General features: G+C 36.1%; 1 protein-coding gene across 7 annotated transcripts in view; it reads left to right on the top strand.

Annotated features, from left to right (window-relative positions):
• Window positions 1-23,448, top strand: part of TCF12 (transcription factor 12) — a 375,623-nt gene that overhangs the window by 284,569 nt on the left and 67,606 nt on the right. For all 7 annotated transcript variants that reach the window (XM_045899994.3, XM_045899996.3, XM_045899993.3 and 4 more), the window contains 2 exons: window positions 6,730-6,865; window positions 10,971-11,023. In XM_045899994.3, the coding sequence (XP_045755950.1) occupies window positions 6,730-6,865; window positions 10,971-11,023 (189 nt within the window). The remainder of the gene's footprint in view (window positions 1-6,729; window positions 6,866-10,970; window positions 11,024-23,448) is intronic.

Raw genomic sequence — 23,448 nt, 5'->3', positions numbered from 1 at the left:
TGCCATCCTGAAAGTAAGTTTTACAGGGAACATCTTAGTAAAAGACTAGTGATGTTTAGAGGAAAATTTCAAGGTACATGACCCCTGCCCTCAAACATGTTGGTAATAATATGTTCCATCTAGCATGCTATGAGCCATATTCTGATTGCTATTTTAAGTATGTAGAATGTGCCTAGCATGGCAAAAAAAGAAAGACAAAACAGGTGTGACAATGGAAATTTCAGTGTAATGTGTGGGAGACTTGATGATTCCTGGGTCGCACTACTCACACAAGTAACATAATCAGGAGAGTCACTGTTAATGGTTTCTTATAGAAATAGAAATAATACATGTGTTATGTATATTTTCTCAATTTCAACATTCCTTCTGGAGATTGTTGTCTTAAGGGGAACTGTTTCTCCTTTATGTCTGATAATCACACCTTTCTTTTCCAATCTCTTGAGCCTCATATCCGTTGAAATTTGTGAAATAAACACTAAATAATTATATTGATATTAGGTAGTCTTTTCATGTACACATATATATTGTCTGGTGTTTGAAATCTTTTCCTCACTTCTCTTTATTAAGGAAGATACCAACTCTGTTCAAAGAAGAATTTACCTTTTGATGAGTCTGAAAAAATTTTCTTGATTATAAGCATTTCTGAAGATTGTAATGATTGTTGAATAGGCTTTTTTTAAAAAACTGAAATATCAAATGAAAATAAAGACAGGATACCAAAACATTAGATGCAATGAAAGCAGTGATCAGAGGAAAATTTATAGTTGTAAATGCCTGCATTAGAAAAGATCTCAAATCAGTAACCTAACTTTATACCATAAGAACCTAAAAAAGAAGAGCAGACTAAACTGAAAGCCAGCAGAAGGAAGGAAATAATAAATATTAGAGCAGAAATTTTTAAAAATAGAGAATAAAAAAACAACAGAATCAACAAAATCAAAAGTTGCTTCTTTGAAAAGATCAAAAATTGCCAAACCTTTAGTTAGATTGACTAAGAAAAAAAAGAGTCAAATCACTAATCAGAAATTAAAATAGGGAATATTACTACCAACCTTACAAGAATAAAAAGGATTATAAAGGAATGCTATGAATAATTGTATGCTAACAAATTAGACAACCCAGATGAAATGGACAAAGTCCTGGAAATACACACCCTATGAAAACTAACTCAGGAAGAGATAGAAGATCTAAACAGAGCTAAAACAAGAGATTGAATCAGTAATAAAAATTCTTTCAAAAAAGAGAAGCCTAGGACCAAATAACTAACAAATTATACCAGTCATTTAAAGAATTAACACCAGTCCTTCTTAAACACTCATTCTGGGAGGCCAGCATTACCCTGATACAAGCCAAAGAGAGATATCCCAGGAAAAAGGAAACTACAGGTCTATATCTTTTTTGTATATTAATGTAAAAATCCTTTACAAAATAGTAGCAAGCTAAATCCAGCAGCATATTAAAAGGAATATACACCATGACCCAAATAGGTTTTATCTTAAGAATGTAAGAGTAGGGGGGGGCGCCTGGGTGGCTCAGTTGGTTAAGCGACTGCCTTCGGCTCAGGTCATGATCCTGGAGTCCCTGGATCGAGTCCCGCATCGGGCTCCCTGCTCAGCAGGGAGTCTACTTCTCCCTCTGACCCTCCCCCCTCTCATGTACTCGCTCTCTCTCATTCTCTCTCTCTCAAATAAATAAATAAAATCTTAAAAAAAAAAAAAAAAGAATGTAAGAGTAGGGGCACCTAGGTGGCTCAGTCGTTAAGCGTCTGCCTTTGGCTCAGGTCATGATCCCAGGGTCCTGGGATCCAGCCCCGCATAAGGCTCCCTGCTCAGCGGGAAGTCTGCTTCTCCCTCTCCCCCCACTTGTGTTCCCTCTTTCGCTCTCTCTCTGTCAAATAAATAAATAAAATCCTTAAAAAAAAAAAAAATGCATGAGTAGTTCAACATATGAGAAGTGATCATTGTAATTTATTAATAGAATGAAGGGGAGGAATCATTTGATCATTTCAATCAGTGCAGAAAAAGCATCTGAAAAAATCCAACACCCTTTCATGATAAAAACACTTACCAAATTAGGACTAGGAGGGAACTTTCTCTACTCGATAAAAGTCATTTATGAAAAACCTGTAGCTGATATCATGCTCAATGGTAAAAGCATGAAAGCCTTTCCCACTAAGATTGTGAACAAGATGGGTCATCTGGCTGTCTCAGTCAGTAGAACATGTGACTCTTGTTCTCAGAGTTATAACTTTGAGCCCCATGTTGGGTGTAGAGCTTACTTTAAAAAAAAAAAAAGGTGGGGGGCACCTGGGTGGCTCAGTCGTTAAGCATCTGCCTTCAGCTCAGGTCATGATCCCAGGGTCCTGGGACCGAGCCCCCCATCGGGCTCCCTGCTCCACGGGAAGCCTGCTTCTCCCTCTCCCACTCTCCCGCTTGTGTTCCCTCTCTCACTGTCTCTCTCTTTCAAATAAATAAATAAAATCTTTAAAAAAAAAAAAAAAGATTGAGAATAAGACAAGGATGTCTAGGGATGCCTGGGTGGCTCAGTTGGTTAAGCATCTGCCTTCAGCTCAGGTCATGACCCCAGGGTCCTGGGATCAAATCCCACATTGGGCTCCTTGCTCAGTGGGAGCCTGCTTCTCCCTCTGCATACCACTCCCCCTGCTTATGCTCTCTCTCACAAATAAATAAAATCTTAAAAAAAAAAAAAAGGCAAGGATGTCTACTTTCACCACTTACATTGAACATTTTACTAGAAGTTCTTTTTTTAGAGAGAGAGAGCACGAGCAGTGGAAGAGGGGCAGAGAGAGAGAATCTTAAGTAGGCTCCATTCCCAGCTCAGAGCATGACATGGCACTCAATCTCACAACCCTGAGATCATGACCTAAGCCAAAATCAAGAGTCAGATGCTTAACCAACTGAGCCACCCAAGTGTCCTGAACATTTTACTAGAAGTTCTAACCAGAGCAATTAGGCAAGAAAAAGAAATAAAGGCATCTAAATTGGAATGAAAGAAGTAAAACTTTCCCTATTTGCAGATAGTGTGATCTTACATATACAGAATCCACAATAAAACTATTTGAGCTAAGGGCATCTGGGTCACTCAGTCAGTTGGGTGTCTGCCTTCGACTTGGGTCATGATCCCAGGGTTCTGGGATCGAGTCCCACATCAGGCTCCCTGCTTGGCAGGGAGTCTGCTTCTCCCTCTACCCCTCCGCCCTGCATGTGATCTCTGTCTCTCTCGTGTGCTCTCTCTCTCTCAAATAAATAAATAAAATCTTTAAAAAAAACTTTGAGCTAATAAATGAATTTGCCATAGTTGCAAAATTGAAGATTAACACACAAAAACTAGTTGTATTCTATACACTAATAATGAACAAACCAAAAATAAATTAAGTCACCAACTCCATTTAGCATCCAAAAAGAATAAGATACCTAGGAATAAATTTAACTACAAAGTGTAAGACTTATATACAGGAAACTACAAAGCATTGCTGAAAGAAATTAAAGAATACCTAAATAAATGGGAACATATTCAGTGTTCATCAGTCAGAAGACTTAATGTTGTTAAGATGACAAAACTCCTCAAAGTGCTGTCCCTATCAAAATTCCAGTGATATCTTTTTACATAAATGGAAAAGCTGATTCTCAAAGTTATGTGCAATTTCAAAGAACCCCAAATAGCCAAAACAATATTGAAAAAGAAAAGTAAAGTTGGAGTACACTTTTCAATTTCGAAACTTAATACAAAGCTACACTATGGAGCTGGCATAAGGTAGACATACAGACAAATGGGATAGAATTGAGAGTCCAGAAATAAACCCAAGTATCCATGAGCAATTGGTTTTCAGCAAAGGGTACCAAGACCACTGAATAAAGAAATACTATTCTTTTCAACAAATGGTGCTAGCATAACTGGATATCCACATTCAAACAAATGAAGTTGGCCCCCTACCTTCTACCATAAACAAAAATTAACTCAAAGTGCATCAATGACCTGGGTATGAGCTAAAACTACATACTCTTAGAAGAAAATATAGGGATAAATCTTCATTACCTTGACTTAGGCAGTGGATGCTTAGATATGACATCAAAAGCACAACAGAGAAAAGAAAAAAATAAGATAAATTAGACTTCATCAAAATTAAAAACTTGTGTTTATCCAGGGACATTAAGAAGTGAAAAGACAGGGGGTGCCTTGGGTGGCTCAGTTGGTTAAGCGGCTGCCTTTGGCTCAGGTCATGATCCCAGGGTCCTGAGATTGAGCCCCACATCGGGCTCCCTGCTCGGCAGGGAGTCTGCTTCTCCCTCTCCTGCTCCCCCTGCTTGTATGTGTGCTCTCTCTCTCTCTCTCAAATAAATAAATAAAATCTATAAAAAAAAAAAGTGAAAGACAACCTACAAAATGGGACATGCAAATCATATGTCTGATAAATGTCTAGTATTCAAAACATAATGTATAAGAATTCTTATGGTATAATAGTAGAAACACAGCCCAATTCAAAAATGGAATGGTCAAAGGACTTGAATTGATATTTTTCTAAAAAAGAAATACAAAGGTTATCAAGCCCATGAAGGAATACTCAACATCATTAATCATTAGGGAAATGCAAATCAAACCATAGTAAAATACTACTTGATACCCACAAGGATGGCTATAATTTTTTAAAAAACAAGTAACAGGTGTTGGTAAGGATGTAGTTAGAATCCTCATCCGTTGCTGGTGGGAATGTAAAATGGCACAGCCATTGTGGGAAACAGTTTGGAAGTTCCTCAAAAAATTAAACATAGAACTGCCACATGACCCAGCAATTCTACTTCTAAGTATTACCCAAAAGAATTGAAAACAGGTACTCAGGCAAATACCCATACGCAGATGTTCATAGCAACACTATGCACAATAGTCCAAAGCTTGAAACAACCAAAATGTCCCATCAATGAATGAATGGATAAACTGTAGTGTATCTATACAATGGAATATTATTCAGCCCTAATAAGGAATGAAGTACTGATACAAACTACAACGAGGATGCACTTCAAAAAAATGTGAAGTGGAAGGTCACATATGGTTCCAAATTATATGAAATATTCAGAACAGGTAAATTCATAGAGATAGGAGATTAGTTGTTACAAAGGCTAGAGGAGGAGAACAATGGAAGTTACTGTTTAATGGCTATAGGGTTTCCTTTGGAGGTGATAAAAATGTTCTGCAACTAGATGGTGATGGTCATATAACATTGTGAGTGCACCAAATGTCACTGACTGGAAACTTTGAAATGGTTAATTGTATGCTATGTGAATTCCAACTCAATTTTTTCAAGCTAAAACATAATAAAAATTACTTAAAATCATTAAATATGTGATAAGCTGAAAGAGTTTTTCTTGATTATTAGAATGGAGGTAGGAACTGGGCTACTATGACCGCTATTACAGAGTTCTGCTGATTTTTTCTAACCAGAGCTGAGGTTTATTTCTCAGTACCTCTGTGATAATCAGTGGCTAAAAGGACAACTACTAAGAGTATGGTGACGGCAGGTATTAAATATGGGGTAGGAGGATAGTCTATGTATCAGAGGAATCATAGCTCTTTTCACATGAGAGCATCCTCTGAACTGTATCCAGCACCCTTTCCAGTTGAGGTCTTTTTCCCTTAGCTATCAGAAAGGTTGGAACCAAATTCTGCCAAAGTGACTTCATTTGCTTTATGTTAGGGTCACTGGTTTAGTAGGTCAGGGCTGCTGAATCTCTGGATTTCAGTGAAGCACTTGACAAAGTCTCATGTCACTGTAGCATAGCATAGGGATCTCCTCAATATTTTCATCCTGATATCTTCTTTTTTTTAATCCCATTTTTTGTGCCCCAATACTAGAAAGACTAGCAAATGCATTGGTTGACAGACTCAGAATCTAAAAAAGGCAGAAATGAATGATTATGGATAAAATGTAAGAAGATGCATTTCATCAGGTAAACATTAACTGTTGTACCTGCGACCAAAAAACACAACTGAACAAGGAAACCGTTGGAGGGGACAGGATTTAATAGCAACATATGCAGTAAAGAGTAACAGCATGTGATCACTCCTAACCTTTTAATATGAGCTACACAAATGGTTGTTTAAATGCAGCATTGAAAATGACTCTGCACTAATCAGGCCACATCTGGGGCATTGTCGTCCATTCCATTTTACAAGACACTTTGACAAACTGAAAATAAATCCAGAGGTCTTATATCAGAGATGGTGAGGATTACATTTAAACCCATGCCATGTGACACAATTGAAGAAAACAGGAATGGCTGGTCTTGACAGTATTGGCAATCTTCAAACAATGAAAGCTATCCTAAAAGAAAAAAGAAAAGGAAAAAGAACAGTTGACTGCCTTGTATGGTCATGAAAGCATTCAAGCAAAGACTTGGTGGCCATTTTTCAAAAATATTCTTGATGCTTAAAGGGTAGAACCACATAGTAACTAAAGTGTTGTTCAACCTTAAGATTGTATAGGTCTGAATAATTACTAGAAACCATGAGGATAGGGAAAAAGAAAATATAGGTTTAAACCAATGGTCTAATAGAACTCAAATATTTATCAGATGCATCTAAATTCAAGGCATTGTTGAAGGTTCTAGCATCCTCTGAATAACCATCTGAATAACTCAGAAGTGATGATATTTTCAGGTTTGGGCTGGTATCTGTGGGAAGATGATAACTTGTTTCCTTGGCTTTGTTTTATAGTCTAGTCTCCTGAGACAAGATCTGGGGCTTGGAAGCCCAGCACAGCTGTCTTCTTCAGGAAAACCTGGAACACCATACTACTCATTCTCTGCCACAAGTTCCAGGAGAAGACCACTCCATGACTCTGCAGCACTTGGTAAGTGTGTTGTACAACAAATCCTATCTTACAAATGTTTCTTTTTTCTTTTTCTTTTTTTTTTTTAGCCTCTTAGTCTTCTGGCTGCACTTTTATTTAGTAGAAATTTGGTTTCTTAGGTATGATGTTGATATTAGGGCTTATTTGCATAAAATAATGTATGTGTTAGATATTTAATAATCAATATAATATAATCTTGTTTGGTCATCATAAAAGGAACTAAATAGTGAAAAATGGGACTAGTTTTTCCTATTACAATAAAAATGTCATGGGCTAATATTAACACCTTATTTTTGACTAAGATTGATATAATGCTGAACAGTTTACAATGTGTTTTATATACTTTGTCATCTCGTTGTTCCAACAGCCCTGCTGGTCAGTGGATGTAATACTAGATTTAACAGAAAATGAGGCTCAAGAGGACGCATTCATATAATTAGTAGATGGTTTACCCGAGATAAAATTTAAGATTTTCTGACTCCACATCCAGTGTTCTCTGCATTTTAAGTTTTCTACTCCCATTTTTTAAAAAACTGAGGTAAAATCAATCATACTAAAATGTAAAAGTGATATTTAGTACATTCATAGTGCTATGCTGCCATCATTTCTGTTTCGTTCCAAAGCATCACCTCAAAAGGAAACTAGGTACCTATGAAGTTTTGAACCCTCATTTTCTTTAGCTTCCTTCTTTTATGCCTTATACATAGCCTAACCAGGCCAGTCTGTTTTGTGTTGCTGCTTACAGCAAGCCTCAGGTATACTCTGGCACCTTATCCAGGTAGTATATAAATGTGAGAATTTTTGGTGATTCCTTTATAGGAATCTTCCTTTACACAAGAAAATTGAAGTTGTACAGGATGTTTCTATCAAGGATAGGCCAGCCTCTGAAATAAATATAGCCCAGTAAAAGAAAGTATGTCATAGTTATTTATTCCAAAAATATTTGTTGACTGCCTTCAGTTTATATATCTACCTTCTGTCAAACCTAGATTTTTATGAAATAGCCCTCATCCCTGGATCTAGGGTATGCTTGAATATATAAAAGGGTAATGATGGTCATGCTTGGCATAGAGAGCTCTGACTAGATGTGCCCACCTCTCAGCATTATGGGTGACTTAGTATGTGTAATAAAGTAAGCCCAGATGATTTAGACCAGTATAATGTTTGTTACTAAAGAAATGATAAATTGTAAAGCATCTTTTCTCCATCTTCACTTTTGTTTCCCACCAAATAAGTTAGGGTAGGAATACTCATTTGAGTCTAGATCTGTCATGTCACTAGAGAAATATCTTGTTAGTATGCTATGTGAGCACATACTATGTCAAAATGCATTATTATGGACCAGTATAATATTACTAAAAGTTCAGGGAGAAAATGAGCTATTGATTCACTAGGAATTGGGGTTGAGGTATAAAAACTCAAGTTTTCCAGAAATTAAAACTTGTATCTTCATTTTCATTTTGATTATGAGTAATAAATACTGTTGTCTCCTCCATATCTTTACAAAATCTTTACAAAATTCTATGAGGTTGTAATACTAACCTCATGTTACAGATGAGGAATCCAGACCCGGGAAGCTAAGCAACTTAGCCAAGGCTTGGTACCGAGGGAAGCCCACTCATTTCTTGTATGAATACCACTTAGTGGAGTATTATTCCATTCTTCATTGTTATTTTTCAGTCAGCCACTCTTTCTTGGCATTGCAGTTATTCATAAAATCTCAGAGTTGAAAGGACTTCAGAGATCATCTATACCCACTTCAGTATCTTCTCAAGCTACTTGGATGCTTTACGAAATCAGCATTCTGCAAAACAGCATCTAGCTAATTTATAATATTTTGCCACATAATTTAATATAAACATAGTAATAATGGCTAAAATTTATTGTCACTCTCTGTCACGCACTGCCCCGAACATTTTTCACGTATTATCTTTACTACAATAACTCTAAGAGGTGTTATCCTCTTTTTACATCTTAGGTAACTGAAGCACAAAGAGGTTAAAAGTAACTTGCCCAAGTTCATACAGCTGCTGTAATGGAGCTGAAATTTGAATCCAGCCAGCTTACTCTCTTAACTGTTAGACTTTGCAACCCCTCAGAAGTGAACTATGAATCCCAAATTTATGTTTTTAAATACAGCATTATGGATGTAATTGTGTAGTGGCAGCCAATGATGAGATAAAAATATAAAAGAAGCATTTCCAGGTGCCTGGGTGGCTCAGTCGGTTAAGCATCTCACTCTTGATTTCGGCTCAGGTCATGATCTCAGGGTTGTGAGATCAAGCCCGGTGTCAAGCTCTATGCTGGGCATGGAGCCTGCTTAAGATTCTCTCTCACTCTCCCTCTGCGCCTCCCCCCCAATTAAAAAAAAAAAGAAAGAAAAGAAACATTTCTATTCACATAGGAGGTATTAACTGTCCTAAACTAAATAGAACATCTTCTGCTAGTAATTAATCCAAAATAGATTGATGAGCTCCAAACTGATAGGAGCAGTGCAGTTAACTCTCTTGGTGTAGAGTGTGGCTTTTGCTCAAAGAATACTGTATTTATTAGTTATGAAGAGTTCTAGAAAAGCCTCACAAAGAACAAAAAATTTGCTTCTTAAGTTTTATAAGTATAGAGTGTGCCAGATGTTGTTTATCTTTGGTACTTTTGTTTTAAGGAAATATAGGCTGCCTCTTGGTGTACGGACTTAGATGGTAATGAATGCTTTTCCCTTTTTTATTGTATAAAATTTTTCCACATGCTACTTCTAAAGATGCTTTATTAGCTTTGCAGCCTCCTAGAATATAAAATTTAAAGATGCCCAGCCCTAATTTAAAAAATGAATTTAATTCTTTCTTAAACAACTGTGTGTCTTATTGTGTCTTATAATTTATGACCCAGGAAAATGGATGCTTGTTTAATTCTCATATTTACAGTTTGCAAAACAGTATACTTTAATATCAGCCTTCTTAATAGTGAACCCCTCTGAAAAATCCTGAATTTCATCCATTATTTGTGTAAGATTGGAAAGCTGCACTTACCACCTTTTTTTTTTCTTACAGTAAATAAGATGGACAAGTTTTAAATTTTAAGGTTTACAGTTAAGTAAAATTAAAATACCAAGTGAAGCTGATTAGGTATCTGTGAAAATACGCATGTTCTCATTTATGTCAATAAATGATTTATGTCTTATAAAGAAATATGCTTTCTCTAGTTATTTTTGAAATAATATAAACATCCACAGATAAATCACACAATAATTAGTGCTGAATTTGCAGTTTTAACCACGCATTGTAAACAGTAAATGTTCTTACAGAATACTAGATGACATTGTATATGACAGTAGTGCCTGTATTTAATAGTTTATGTGGTATTTCTGTGACATGATTACAAGCATAATTTTTCATTTAAATTTTTAACCTAGTAAGTTGTAGCACAGCATTAGCTTTCAGTCTGTTTAATACGCTTTTAAACCTAATTCTTCCATGTGATGTGGACACTAAATTTGTGTCTCTGTTAAGCAGTTGTATTATTTTTTCTTTTAAGATTTTATTTTATTAGAGAGAGAGCATGAGCAGGGAGGAGAGGCAGAGGCAGAGAAGCAGACTTCCTGCTGAGCAGGGAGCCCAATGCAGGACTCAATCCCAGGCCCCTGAGATCATGAGCTGAGCCAAAGGCAGCCGCTTAACCAACTGAGCCATCCAGGCGCCCTAAGCAGTTGTATTATTAAAGTGACCTGTTGCACCAAATGCCCTCTGCAAATGAAAGTGAGATATGTGATATAAAGTGCCTGGTATGGAGCCTGGCACATAATGGGTTTTTAAGAAATGTAAATTCCCTTCACACATGCTTATTGGTTTGTTATTTTCTTTGTTTTACTTTGTTTGCTTTCATCTTCCTAAACTTATGCGATATGTATTTCAGAATATATCACTTCATTAGGAGAACTGTTTTGCCCAGGAACCAGTTAGGAAGAATGAAACCCCCATCCCTGTATGCCCTTGCTTATTTCTAAGTACTGGAAAACAAGGCACTAGAAGGAGAAATTCTTTCCTGTTCACTTGAAGTCTGACCTTTTTTAATATAAATGCTGATGAAATATATTGTTTTCCATATGCAGATCCTTTGCAAGCAAAGAAAGTCCGAAAGGTGCCTCCTGGTTTGCCTTCTTCAGTAAGTACCCATTTTTTTGACTTGGTGGTAAACAAACCGATTTCAGGTATTCAGTATTTGCTGGCTGTAAGGATATCTTCGATTGGTGTCAGCAGGCACACTTCACTAGTAACTGTTCACTGTTTAATGGAATCATTGATTGAGATAAATCCACATTTAATGTTAGGTTTTCAGATTTCTCTGCAGTAATTTGTAGCTTACTCATATGCTGTTACTCCGTGTCCCTGTCATTTGAATTTCTCTCTTGGGAAGAGGACTAGGCCGGTAGCTGTCAAAGAAGATCTCCTGTACAGGTCTTTTGATGTTTAATTAGTCATTATGTTGCTGAACAGGAGGACAGACAGAGATTAATAGCTGAGAATCTTAGAAATTTACATTTGTAATAATCCCAGTGGAGCTAAAGACATTAAGATTCGGAGGACATGTTCGGCTCAGCTTGCCTCAGTAGGACTGAAGTTATTAATATGCATAAATCACCGAGTCAGATGTTCATTGTGAAGCCCTTGTGGATTTTAAAGCCTTCATTAAGCCTTTCCTAACTTCAGCCTAGCATCAGGAAAGCTTTCAAGCAACTAGTTTGTTGATCCCCCTTTGCTCAAAAAATATATCCTTTGAGAATAAAGAGCTTTCGTGAAGGAGGTTGGAAAGGTTTGGTGAACGATCATTAATGGCTGTGATAATCTAATGCTGGAGGGGTGTTTGTCCTATTAAATATACTTTATTCTTTTAAAGAGTAAAAGTATTTGTAAATGAACCTACATCATAAATCCACCTACATTTTAAAAATCTCTGGTGTGAGCAAGGAAGATTTTTTTTTCTCCTTTCTCTTGGCTTAGAACAAACGGGGAGTGGGGCTTTTGGATTGAGGCCCCATGCCTTGTAGGGTACATCTCTTTGTTGTGTAAATGGATGTTGGGCTTTTATTTGGCAGTACTTAACACATGGGCGCAGGTGCTGCTGGATGAGTCACAGCTCATCGAAGTATATGCTGAATGGAATATCCGGCTTGGCAAGTAGTAATCTAGAAGGAGCAGCATAGGTCTGAGCTTTTTATTTTTTATTAAGGCTGAAGTAGAGATATCATCTTTTTGGTTGTTTGCCTTCCTTCTTTCCTGTGTTCTTCCCCTGCCTTCTCTTTCGTGTGATACATGAAAACTCAAATTTGAAATCCTCTTTGAAACTCAGTTCCAGATGGATCTGACTTTTATGCAGCCTAGGGCAGCTGTGCTCTGAACCTGCAGCCTACCTGGAAAGTTGGATTGCAGCTGCAGGCATTCTTAAAAGCTTTTGCTTGCATAAGCACTTGGGCCCACTAGAGGCTGAATAGCTGCTTGATAAACAAAATGAACACAATGCCTCAAATCATTATTCCCGAAGACAGGAATTTTTTTTCAACAACAGCTAAAAATAGTTGGGCAATTTACATTTTAACAGTTGTGTGCTGTGCAGGGGTAGGTAGTTCAACAGTATAACAGATGATTTCTGCTAGATTAACAGAAATCATATTTAAAACTGACAGAACTGCTAAACCATGTAACTGTGCAATTTTCTTGTAATTTATTGCCATAATTCTATGAAAGTAATAAAAGTTAAATTGCATATTAATATTTAGCAGGACTACACAGGTGAAAAAAAATATCAGATTTGTAAGTGAAAAATTCATCCTATTTCTCTTAGCCTGACATTGATTTTAAGAAACAACCTATTTTCAGTGTTTCGTAGTTTTTTCATGTTTAAAACAAAAGGGCAAAATAGAACAGCCTGGAAAGAGTATACACACAAGAGGTAACCATTATTCCCTCCAGTATTCCCTAATCATAACAGCATTCACTACTTGGAGGTAGTTCTCTCTACTGTCTCATGTGTCAGGACAAGCCACAGGGAAGGGGAAGGCCACTGAATTCTGAACTTGGATTTCTTTGAGAACCATTAGGAAATTTCATAAGCCAAGCCTACTTATATATTGTGTTACTAACTACCTTACTCAGGATTTATTAGGTATTTGTATAGAACAGAATAGAATTCAGTGTTTTCAATTCTATATTTAACATCCACATCAAACATACACTGTTTAGAAACCATGCTGAAAATAGTATTTAGGTATATTGAATGTTATTAAGGATATTTAAAGAATAAATGCATTTTAATTAATTGAAAGTATATTTTAGATTAAATGCTATGTTGAAATTTCAGGTTTTTTAAAGAGAATTTTTTAAAAACTTTAAAAATGATACTTTAATAAATATTACCAAAATAATAAGCTTCTGAGAATACTCATGGTTACAGTATTTACCTTTATCTAAAGCAAATGGGAATTTAAAGTTACAGTTTTCTATTGAAATGCTTTTACTGAAATATATGCAATGTATAGACCTTTAACAATATGAATTGTAAAAAGGTATAAAAATGAAAATGGACTGTGTATATTTTATTTCATGACCATTTGAATATCATACTTCCCAAATGAAACTAGAAACTTGGCAGTAACCTCTCAGATTTCAGTTTGCTGCTTATCCAAAATATCTTTAATCATCTATAAAATACATGTTACCTTTACTAAAGAAACAGTAGAAGAACTAGGTTAATACTGTACTACTCATACTGCTACAGAAAACAGTAGGCAGGGTTACTTAACATGTAAAACACTGATAATCTACTTAATTGACCACAGAGCATTGGTTAGAGGCCTTTTCTTTTTGTAAGTCATGATATATATAACTTTAGGTATCATAATCACAGACCTCAGCTCCTGTATTCCTCTCTGCAGATCAACTGAATGGTAATTCCTATCTGTGGACAAAGGCCCAGTAAGGTTGTGTTGGCATTATTAAAGCAGTATGGTCAGTAAGGTTAAGGGAATGATCTGCTCAAATCTGCTGGCTCAGTTAATGATTAACTGTATGACCCTGGACTTGTCAGTTAGCCCTTAGGAAGTTTGAAGTGAGAAATCTAAATTTCCTTTCAGGCCTAAAAATGCTAAGTACTTAACAGTTTTAAAACTGATGTGCCCCTCCTGTACCAAAAAAAACCCTTGATGTGCCCAGTACATAACCAAAAAGCATAGTTAGCCTAGTTTCCTTTCTACTGATAAAAAAAAGTGTTCTTAAGCACATTAAGTTTTCCACTACTTTTCTAGATAGGTTGAAATACTGGACAATGTAGACTGGCAGCAACAACATTAGAAATGACGCTTAGACATTGAAAATTCTACCATATACACACACTATCATTATCTTCAAGGAACTTAAAAACCATCTAGTATGAGAAACAAGCATTCGGTGAATTAATTATATTGCAGTGAGGCAAGTAAGTGTGTATACCAAGCACTCTGGAAACATAGGGTAGGTAGAACTAACCCTACCTTGGGAAGTACTAATGGCCTCAGGAGTTGACATTTGAATGTGTCCAGAAAGATGAGTAGCAGTTCTTCTGTTAGAGAAGAGGGAGGATGAACCAGACAGGTAAAAGGCATAAACGTGAAAAAATAAACACATGCTCAGGGCACATCTAGAAGTACAGCATTACTGGATTCTATACCAAATACAACTTTTGTACTTTTCCTATAACAGACTCACTTTCCCACTCAGAGGAGGATTGGGCAACATATAAAATCAGTCCAGGTATGAAAAGGTATAAACTGTCATAGCAGTCTACCCTGGATAAAGTCCGAAAGTATCCTGGCGGATAATTAATAGGCGGCATTTGTAATTGTTAAGGTTTATCTGGGAGACTTTCAGAAGGCATGGTACTTTGACTTTGTGAGGTGTTTTCCTCCTTTTTTAAGGTTTCTGAGCTTCCTCTCCCCTTCTCTAACCAGTAACTTTAGTCTTTGTTCTTCTGTGTACATCATTTGTTTTTCATCTGTATCAGATTTGTACTAAGATACAACGTTTAAGGAAAATTTTTTAAGCACTGGATATGGATTGGGGGCAGTTGTGGTTTTTACCTAGTAACTGAAAAAAAAAGAAAGAAACATTTGTACTGTGTTTGTTAGCATCCTTTACAGACCCACAGAGGTGTAGGACTTACATGTATGAGGATCTGTATTCACCATTATCTGTATTATGTTAATCTTTAATCTTTTTAACACACCTCTTTAAGATAACTAATACCCTCTTCTTACAAATGAGGAAATTGAGACTCAGATATTAAGTTCACACATACAGCCAAGATTACAACCTAATTTAATAACAAGGACCATTTTCTGTATATTTTGAATGTTAAAGCATATTACATATCTTGGTTTACTCATAAAACATCCTGTTTAGTATATTAAATTTAAGCCATAGTTTATTCTGTCAATTATGTTTTTGTTGATCAAATTTATTTTTAATTAGCTTTGTTCTTATAAGAACCTGTCACCATCTGAAAGGATGATGTAGAAAAGCACAGACTTTCCAGTCCAGCAGATAATGGGTTTTACCTGATCTCAGCTGCTTTTTATTTTAAAATCTTGGAGAATTTGCTTTTAAGTTTTCTGAACACCAAGGAGAAAAAAATGCCCTTCTCAAATGTTAGTGTGCAGGTATCCTGTGCCCAACATGTGCCCAGCATATAATAGACACTAGATAAAGGTTCTTTTTTTTTTTCTAGTTCCTACCACTGCAGCCCGAAATTTAAAGAACTTCAGCATTTCATTTTTACCAAATGTTGCTAAAAAGCAAGCAAAAGTTTGAAAACATAAGGAGGGATAAATGTTAGAAAAAAAGTTATATTACATTACTTAGACTTGCATATGTAATGTATGTGCTTGGCACATGAGTGGTAAATTGTAGCTGCTCTTGTTGTTTAGAAAGCATTCATTTTCAGAAAAGGAACCTGTAGGAGAGAAAATTCATTGAATCAGATTCTGCCTAGAATTCATACTACTTAGTTTTGCTTTCTCAACTATCAGGAGTGTATGTTTTTTTTCCCCCTTGTATTTTTTTATCATTGGTTTAACATCTTTATGCCCCTCTGAAGCATTTCTCAGATGGAAAGAAGTTTCTTTGCTTTTTATTCTTTATCTCCTAATTTGTTGTTAGCATTTTCAGACATAGATCCTTTTTTTTAATAGGCTGCAGAAGATGCAGAATTCTGAAATAAGAAAGAAGCAAGACACTTTCAAAATTTTTATCACCAGAAAGTAAACACATAGACAAATTCCAGAATGCCTTTTTAGACCCAATTCTTCCTCAAGTTTTGTTCTTGTTCAGTAGCACTTGAAAACATCTTTTGAACATCAAATTTTAACATCTTCTTGAATGTGGCATGTATTCATTATTCATTTTGAATGTAACTGGCTTATAGTCCCAGACATAGGCGATGACACAGTGTTTGTTTCTTAATCAAATGCTACGCTGTACTTTGTCCTTTGTTTTTGAGTGTGTATATGTTCTCCCCACAAAAGCTATTACAGTTTATCACATAGTTTCTTTGCTCTGTAGTTAAACTCTCAAAGTGTATTTTACCAGCTCAGGTATCAAGAAGAAATTTTTTTTGCTAGTTCTTTACCCCTGTAAGGAATTTGGCTTCTGAAGTGAATCAAAGCAGCCTAGAATCCACCTTTTTTTGCTTTGCTGCAGATAGGCAGTTCCATAGCCTTTCGTTTGGTAATTGGCTATAGTTTAGGAAATGATGCCTTATTTCTCCCCAAGTTTTTATGGGATTTTATATTGTTAGGAATGACTTTTCAAAAATTAGTGTGAATTTTGACTTGGAAAACTACCACTTAAAAGATTACTGGCAACCTAAGCCAGTAAGAAAAAGGTAAAGGGTTAGAACTATAGAGAGACTGTTACCTCCAGTTTATCCACAAAAATAGCAAGCGGGGCACCTGGGTGGTTCAGTCATTAAGCATCTGCCTTCGGCTCAGGTCATGATCCCAGGGTCCTGGGATCGAGCCCTGCATTGGGCTCCCTGCTCAGTGAGGAGCCTGCTTCTCCCTCTCCCACTCCCCCTGCTTGTGTTCCCTCTCCCCCTGCTTGTGTTCCCTCTCTCACTGTGTCTCTCTCTGTCAAATAAATAAATAAAATCTTTAAAAAAAAAAAATAGCAAGCAAGATGAGCAGCAAGTAGAATACTCTCAAAGGGAGTGGTCTTATGCAAGTCACTCGAAAGCTAACAGAGTGATTATAGACAATTATCTGAGGCCTCTAAGGCTAGCAAGAATCCTAGTGCCTCTGGAATAAACAGTAGTTACACACAGCACCAGCTTCAGCTGAACTATATGAGTGTGAACCCTCCATTTCTTGAACATGAGTTGGATTAGGTATGAGCTTCCCTCCTTTGGCAGACAATCATAGAGGGCACAGAACAACTGTAGGTACTTGAGTTTCTTATTTCTGGCAGTTAAATAAGCTGTCTCTATTTGAAGGCCACTGTGATATAAAATTTCCAAAGTAGCCGATTCTTTCTCTGACTTTATAGGTCAGACTAGCAGAGAAATCTTAGTATATAAAGGGAATGGTTCTATAATCCATTCCAAACTTATATTCAGTTTAGCCACTGAGTGAAAGATTTTCTTCAGACATTAATAAGAAATAGCTTCTGTTTATGCTGACAGTAGCCACTGTTCTGAACAGTGTCAGAATTCTATCAGTGTAGAGAATAGGCTTTTAATCCATAGTTCTACGATGTTCATTTTTGTGATGAGCCAGTAATGTCTTTGATCTTGTTTTAAGCCAAAAAGTAGAAGGATAAGTAACCAGTGAGTGAGTCCTGTGAATCCAGTTGTTTCTGCTGATGTGGTTATATAATCACAGCAATATTTATTATTTTCTGACCTCTCTTATTTTTTAAAAAAGAAAGAACATCTGAATTTCAGAGCTGGCTTTTAAGGTTTATTGAACTCTTCAGTTGCTGGTATTTCAGATCTTTAAGACTTCACAAACCAGATGTAGGATAAGATCCAATGTGTGTTTGTGCGTGTAACTTGTATAGTCTCTAAAGTATATGTGGTAGTTGAATTTTGTGAATGCTTTTAGAGTTTAAGCCCACTCTCAGGGTGTTCAGCATCAATAGAACCATGAAAGGGTTTTTTAAATCTAAATGCAATTGAGGATTATTTTTGCAAGTATAGGAAAGAAGGAATAAATTAAGAAATTCCAAATTTTATCACTGGGGATGTTTAGGGCTCTGGATTTCATTCTAAGTTAGGGAAGGCAGTTACATCCTAAATAATTTGCTGACGTGAAATTTGCCATCTCTGATACTTTACTTTGTTTAACCAGTAGTGATTTTACCTTGAAAAGTCATTTATTGTATTTGTGTAGTACCTAATTTCAAGACTTTACTTTGTTTAACCAGTAGTGATTTTACCTTGAAAAGTCATTTATTGTATTTGTGTAGTACCTAATTTCAAGGACTGTAATGTATGCTATATATATAAATGCATAGTTAGACTTTTAAGCATTTTAAATACTGTTAGTCCAAAGATAGTTCCTAATTTCCCCCACTGTGTTTTATTTATTGAATAGATTTTTTTTTTTAAGATTTTATTTATTTATTTGACAGAGAGAGACACAGCAAGAGAGGGAACACAAGAAGGGGGGAGTGGGAGAGGGAGAAGCAGGCCTCCCACTGAGCAGGGAGCCCGATGCGCGGCTCGATCCCAGGACCCTGGGATCATGACGTGAGCCAAAGGCAGATGCTTAATGACTGAGCCACCCAGGTGCCCCTATTGAATAGACTTTAAAGAAATTTTAATGTGTTGACCGTTCAAAGTTTTTGTCTTTTATCATCTGTAATTATTTTAAGATTTTATTTATTTGAGGCGGGGGGAGGAGCAGAGGGAGAAGGACAAGCAGACTCTGCGCAGAGCCCGATGCAGGGCTCAATCTGATGACCCTGAGATCATGACCTGAGCCAAAATCAAGAGTTTGATGCTTAATTGACTCAGCCACCCAGATGCACCCATCTGTAATTATTTTAATACATAACTCAACATATCTATAATATGCCAACATTTTATTAGTGTTCAAACATAATTTGGTTCTAGAAATTATGTTTCTGAAAATTGGCTAGAACCTGCTTACCTTTTTGTTAATAGCCTATATTTCTACTCTACCTCAATGTATTTGACTAGGAGTCAGCAGACTTTTTGTGTAAAGGATTATCTAGAAAATATGTTCGGCTTTGTGGGCCAGATGGTCTCTGTAGCAACTGTTCAACTCTGCTACCAGAGCATGAAAGAAGCCACAGATGATACATAAATGAATGGACATGGCTGTGTTCCAGTAAAACTTTATTTGTAAAATCAAGTTGTGGGCCACATTTGGCCCACAGCCATAATTTGCCAACCCCTGCATTAGACTTTACACAAGTTATATGCTTAAAGTTGATGCATTCTTATTCCCACAGTGTAGTTCCTGTGAAGAACAGACCCAAAGAGAAACAAAATTATGTAAAATTAAATACTTTTTAGTCCTATTCCCTGGTTGTTTATGGGCTTTTTAGGTTCATTACCTGATGATATTCATTAGTCCCTTTTTCATTTCCTTAAGGCTCTGGGCACTGGGCTAGAGTTTATTGTATTGACAGAAACTTTCCAGAACTGTTATTTACGTTACTCTGACTGTGATAGTGGAAAAGCCTCAATGTATAAAGTGGGTGGTACGGTGTCATAATTTTTCTAGATTTAAATGTCACATTAGGTAATAATATGCAGGAGAGGGCGCCTGAGTGGCTCAGTTGTTAAGCGTCTGCCTTCGGCTCGGGTCATGATCCCAGGGTCCTGGGATTGAGTCCCACATCGGGCTCCCTGCTCGGCGGGAAGCCTGCTTCTCCCTCTCCCACTCCCCCTGCTTGTGTTCCTGCTCTCGCTATGTCTCTCTCTGTCAAATAAATAAATAAATAAATAATCTTAAAAAAAAAAAAAAGATCTGAAAATTTCTTTAAAAAAAAATAAAATAAAAATAATATGCAGGAGAGTTTATTACATCAAAAGTAAGCCTATGAATATATATATTAGTAAATGATTATTTAAAACAATTGGGTTTAAAGTATTTAAATAATTTGATTTTGATATAAACATTCCTACTATAATTTTTTACTTAAACTTAGATATGTGTGTGCCCAATCATCATCTTTTATCCTGGTCCAATTTTCTCATAGAACCCAAAGCTAAAAGGTTGTTCCTAACAGCTTGAGAAGGAATTCCAGCCCAAATTGATTATGAAATGGATTCTGTTGAAACATGAACACTCTGAGGGCTCCTGAGTGGCTCAGTCAGTTAAGCACCTGCCTTGGGCTCAGGTCATGATCTCAGAGTCCTGGGATCGAGCCACGCATCAGGCTCCTTGCTCAACAGGGAGCCTGCTTCTCCCTCTCCCTCTGCCCGCTGCTCCCCCTGCTTGTGCTGTCAAATAAATAAATAAAATCTTAAAAAAAAGAAAAAGAAAAGAAACATGAACACTCTCTTATAAACATAAAAGTTTCATATGAAACTTAAGAGAATCTTCCATCCCATGACTAGAAAAATCATTTTTTCAGTGTTAATATTTATAAATTTAAGTGAATATTTACGGCTTATTTAGTTCCCCTTTTAGCTTTATGATGGCTAGTATTAATAAGAAATAATAAGTAATAAAACTCTTACCAAGTTTTCTGACTTGTGCTTCATAATTTTTTTAAACTATGTAACTTGATATTATTTGAAATCAAGTTATTTTTTTCAACATCACCAAAGATATTTGTATATTTTAAAACCCAGTAATTTAAATAAGAATTAGAAATGCTTTGACACTCTAGTGTCAAAATGGGCTCCATTTACTAGATCTCCAGTAAGTGGAATATGGATCCATTCTATTAAAGTCAGTAAATTTATATTAAGTGCTTATTATAGTTAAGAATTATTTTAGGCTTTACGGATTTAAGTATGAATAAAGCATGGACATTTGTACCCTGTCTTCACGATGCTTATAGTCAAAACATAACTTTGACCTGTGGAAAGAAGTAATTTTGCAATTTTTTTTCTATTGAGTAATTGTTGCCCTCTGGGCACATCCAGGAAATGCTTTTTGAATTAAATTAAAAGGATAAAAATAAATACTGTGAGGCCATTATTTTATGTTATCTATAATAGGGAACATCATCTGTTAATGACTTCCTGCCTCAAGCTGTACTTTTCAACTTCCTCCTACTCCAGCTATTCAAATCATCAAAAATATGTTAACTTCTTTCCTTTGTATAAGAAACTGAATTATTTGTCCTACTTTTTCTCCTCATTTATGCAGTTAGCTCCTGGTTATATACAATAGTAGGAGTAAATTTGTGGGGGCGGTGGAAGGTAAATTACAGGTAATTCAGCCATTACTCTACAGTGCACCAGGATTGACCTAATAAACAATATAGGGTCATGATCCTCATGTGACAGAGGAGTATGGAAAACCAGAATACAGGAAACCTATTCCTAAAGGGAAAAAGTTATGGTTTCACTGACATAAAAGTGAAACAATGATTATCTTCCCATACTAAATTCCTCATACTAAAATTATCTTCAGAAATTAGACCATTTGTCATCACCTGTTGCTATCATTATTGTCCAGGCCCACCTTTATTTCTTTCCTGAATTATGGCAACATCTTCCCAACTAGTCTTCAGTTTTCCTTCATTTTTTTTTAACACAGGAAGATACTTTTAAAATCTAAATCAGATGATATTCTTCTGTTCAAAATCCTCCAATAGCATTTCTTACCACTCTAAAACCAAAGTCCTTAAAATGGCCTTCAAGACCCTTCTGATCTGACCCCTACTAACTCCCAGATATCATATTCCACTAATTTACCCATCTACCCACACACTTGCCCTTTTTTACTGCTCCTTAAAGATATCAAGCCTGCCTTGGGGCCTTTGCATTTACTCTTTTCTCTGCCAGAGCATACCTCACTTAGTATCCACATAGTTTTCTCACCTACTTTTCTCTTTGATCATATATCACTTTATTGCTGGGGATCTTTCCTGACCATCCTACATAAAATGGCAACATGTCTCCATCACCCCCCCTTTTCTGACCTGCTGTATTTTTCTCTGTAACACCTATTACCCTCTGAAATGCTAGAACTTGTTTATCTGTCTCAACCAAGAGAAACTTGATAAGGCAGGAGTTTTCTGTATGTTGTTTATTGCTATATCTGCAGCACCTAGGTGCATAATAGATGCTCAGTGAATACTTGTTGAATAAATGAACAAAGTCAAATGATTTGCAATATAGCCATGGCTCTTCTTTCATCCTGGACCATGCTCAGCTGAGTTGCCTCAGAAGGCATAAACAACATACTGGGTAATCTGAAAATAATATATCCTTCAAGGTGAACTAGGTATATTTTATCCATCTATAAGTGTTTAACATGCTTAAACTTTGTAAAAAGCTTTTCAAGGAGGAAAAGAAAATCTCCACAATTTTTTATCAGAAAAGTGGAAGTCTTTTCAGTGGCAAAGATCACTGAAATTCTTTCCATTTATATAGACTTAGTCTTTACCTCTGTTAGATATATTAGAGTTAGGAAGATCTGCATTTGGTTTTCCATGTGAGGTCTCAGAATTTGATAGTTGTGTTCTTATATTCAAATGACCTTTATTCCAATTTTAACAGCAATAATAGTTTGAACCTTTATATATATTTATGTTTTATATATAATATATCCATTATTTCCATCTGAAATAACCAATGTTAGGGTAAATGAGTGTTCTCAAGATCACACACTCGTAAAGGTAATATGGTATTGCTACCTGCTTTTCACTCTTTACTTTCCTATTGTACCTAGTAAACTTTCCAGCCTACCTGTTTACTACAGAATACACCTTTGTTTATAATCCACATAACAATCTCTTTTATTGATCTACTAAATTCTCCAGCCAAAAGACACAAAGAAGCAACTCATAGGCCCAAAATTCTTTATTACAAAATAGAGCAGGAGCCACAGCCTACGTAATTACAATAGGCTCCCCATTGACTCCCTAACTTTTTGTTGCTTGCTAAAATTATAACAAACCATCTTTGTAGAGGCCTACATGTTTATTTGAAGGGCATAGCGAAAAATGTTTTTTTGACACATGATGCTGTGTCAAACATAAAATGTCTGGCATGTAGATCAAATTGTACATTACGGAGAAATCAAAATTGTGGGGCTCCTGGCCAGCTCAGTTGGTGAAGCGTATGCTCTTGATCTCGGGGTTGTGAGTTCCAGCCCCATGTTGGGTGTAGAGATTACTTAAAAATAAAATCTTAAAAAAAAAAAAATCATAATTGATACTGAGCTAATTAAACAATGACAAAGTTAGATAAGAGCGGTTACCTACTGGTAAGATGTTAACCCTCATTTTTTTTTTTTTTACCATTTTGTTTTAGACATTAAAAAGATGTTAGTTTTATCCTTTTTTAAAGATTTATTCATTCGTTTGAGAGAGAGAGCACAAGCAGGGCGGAGTAGGGTGCGAGAGAATCTC

This window comes from Mirounga angustirostris, unplaced genomic scaffold (genome assembly GCF_029215605.1).
Source record: "Mirounga angustirostris isolate CCGP_5_RB_7025 unplaced genomic scaffold, mMirAng1.0.hap1 SCAF_9, whole genome shotgun sequence".
Taxonomy (NCBI): Eukaryota; Metazoa; Chordata; class Mammalia; order Carnivora; family Phocidae; genus Mirounga; species Mirounga angustirostris.
Note: the sequence above shows the minus strand (reverse complement) of the source record. Positions and strands in the feature narration are given on the sequence as shown.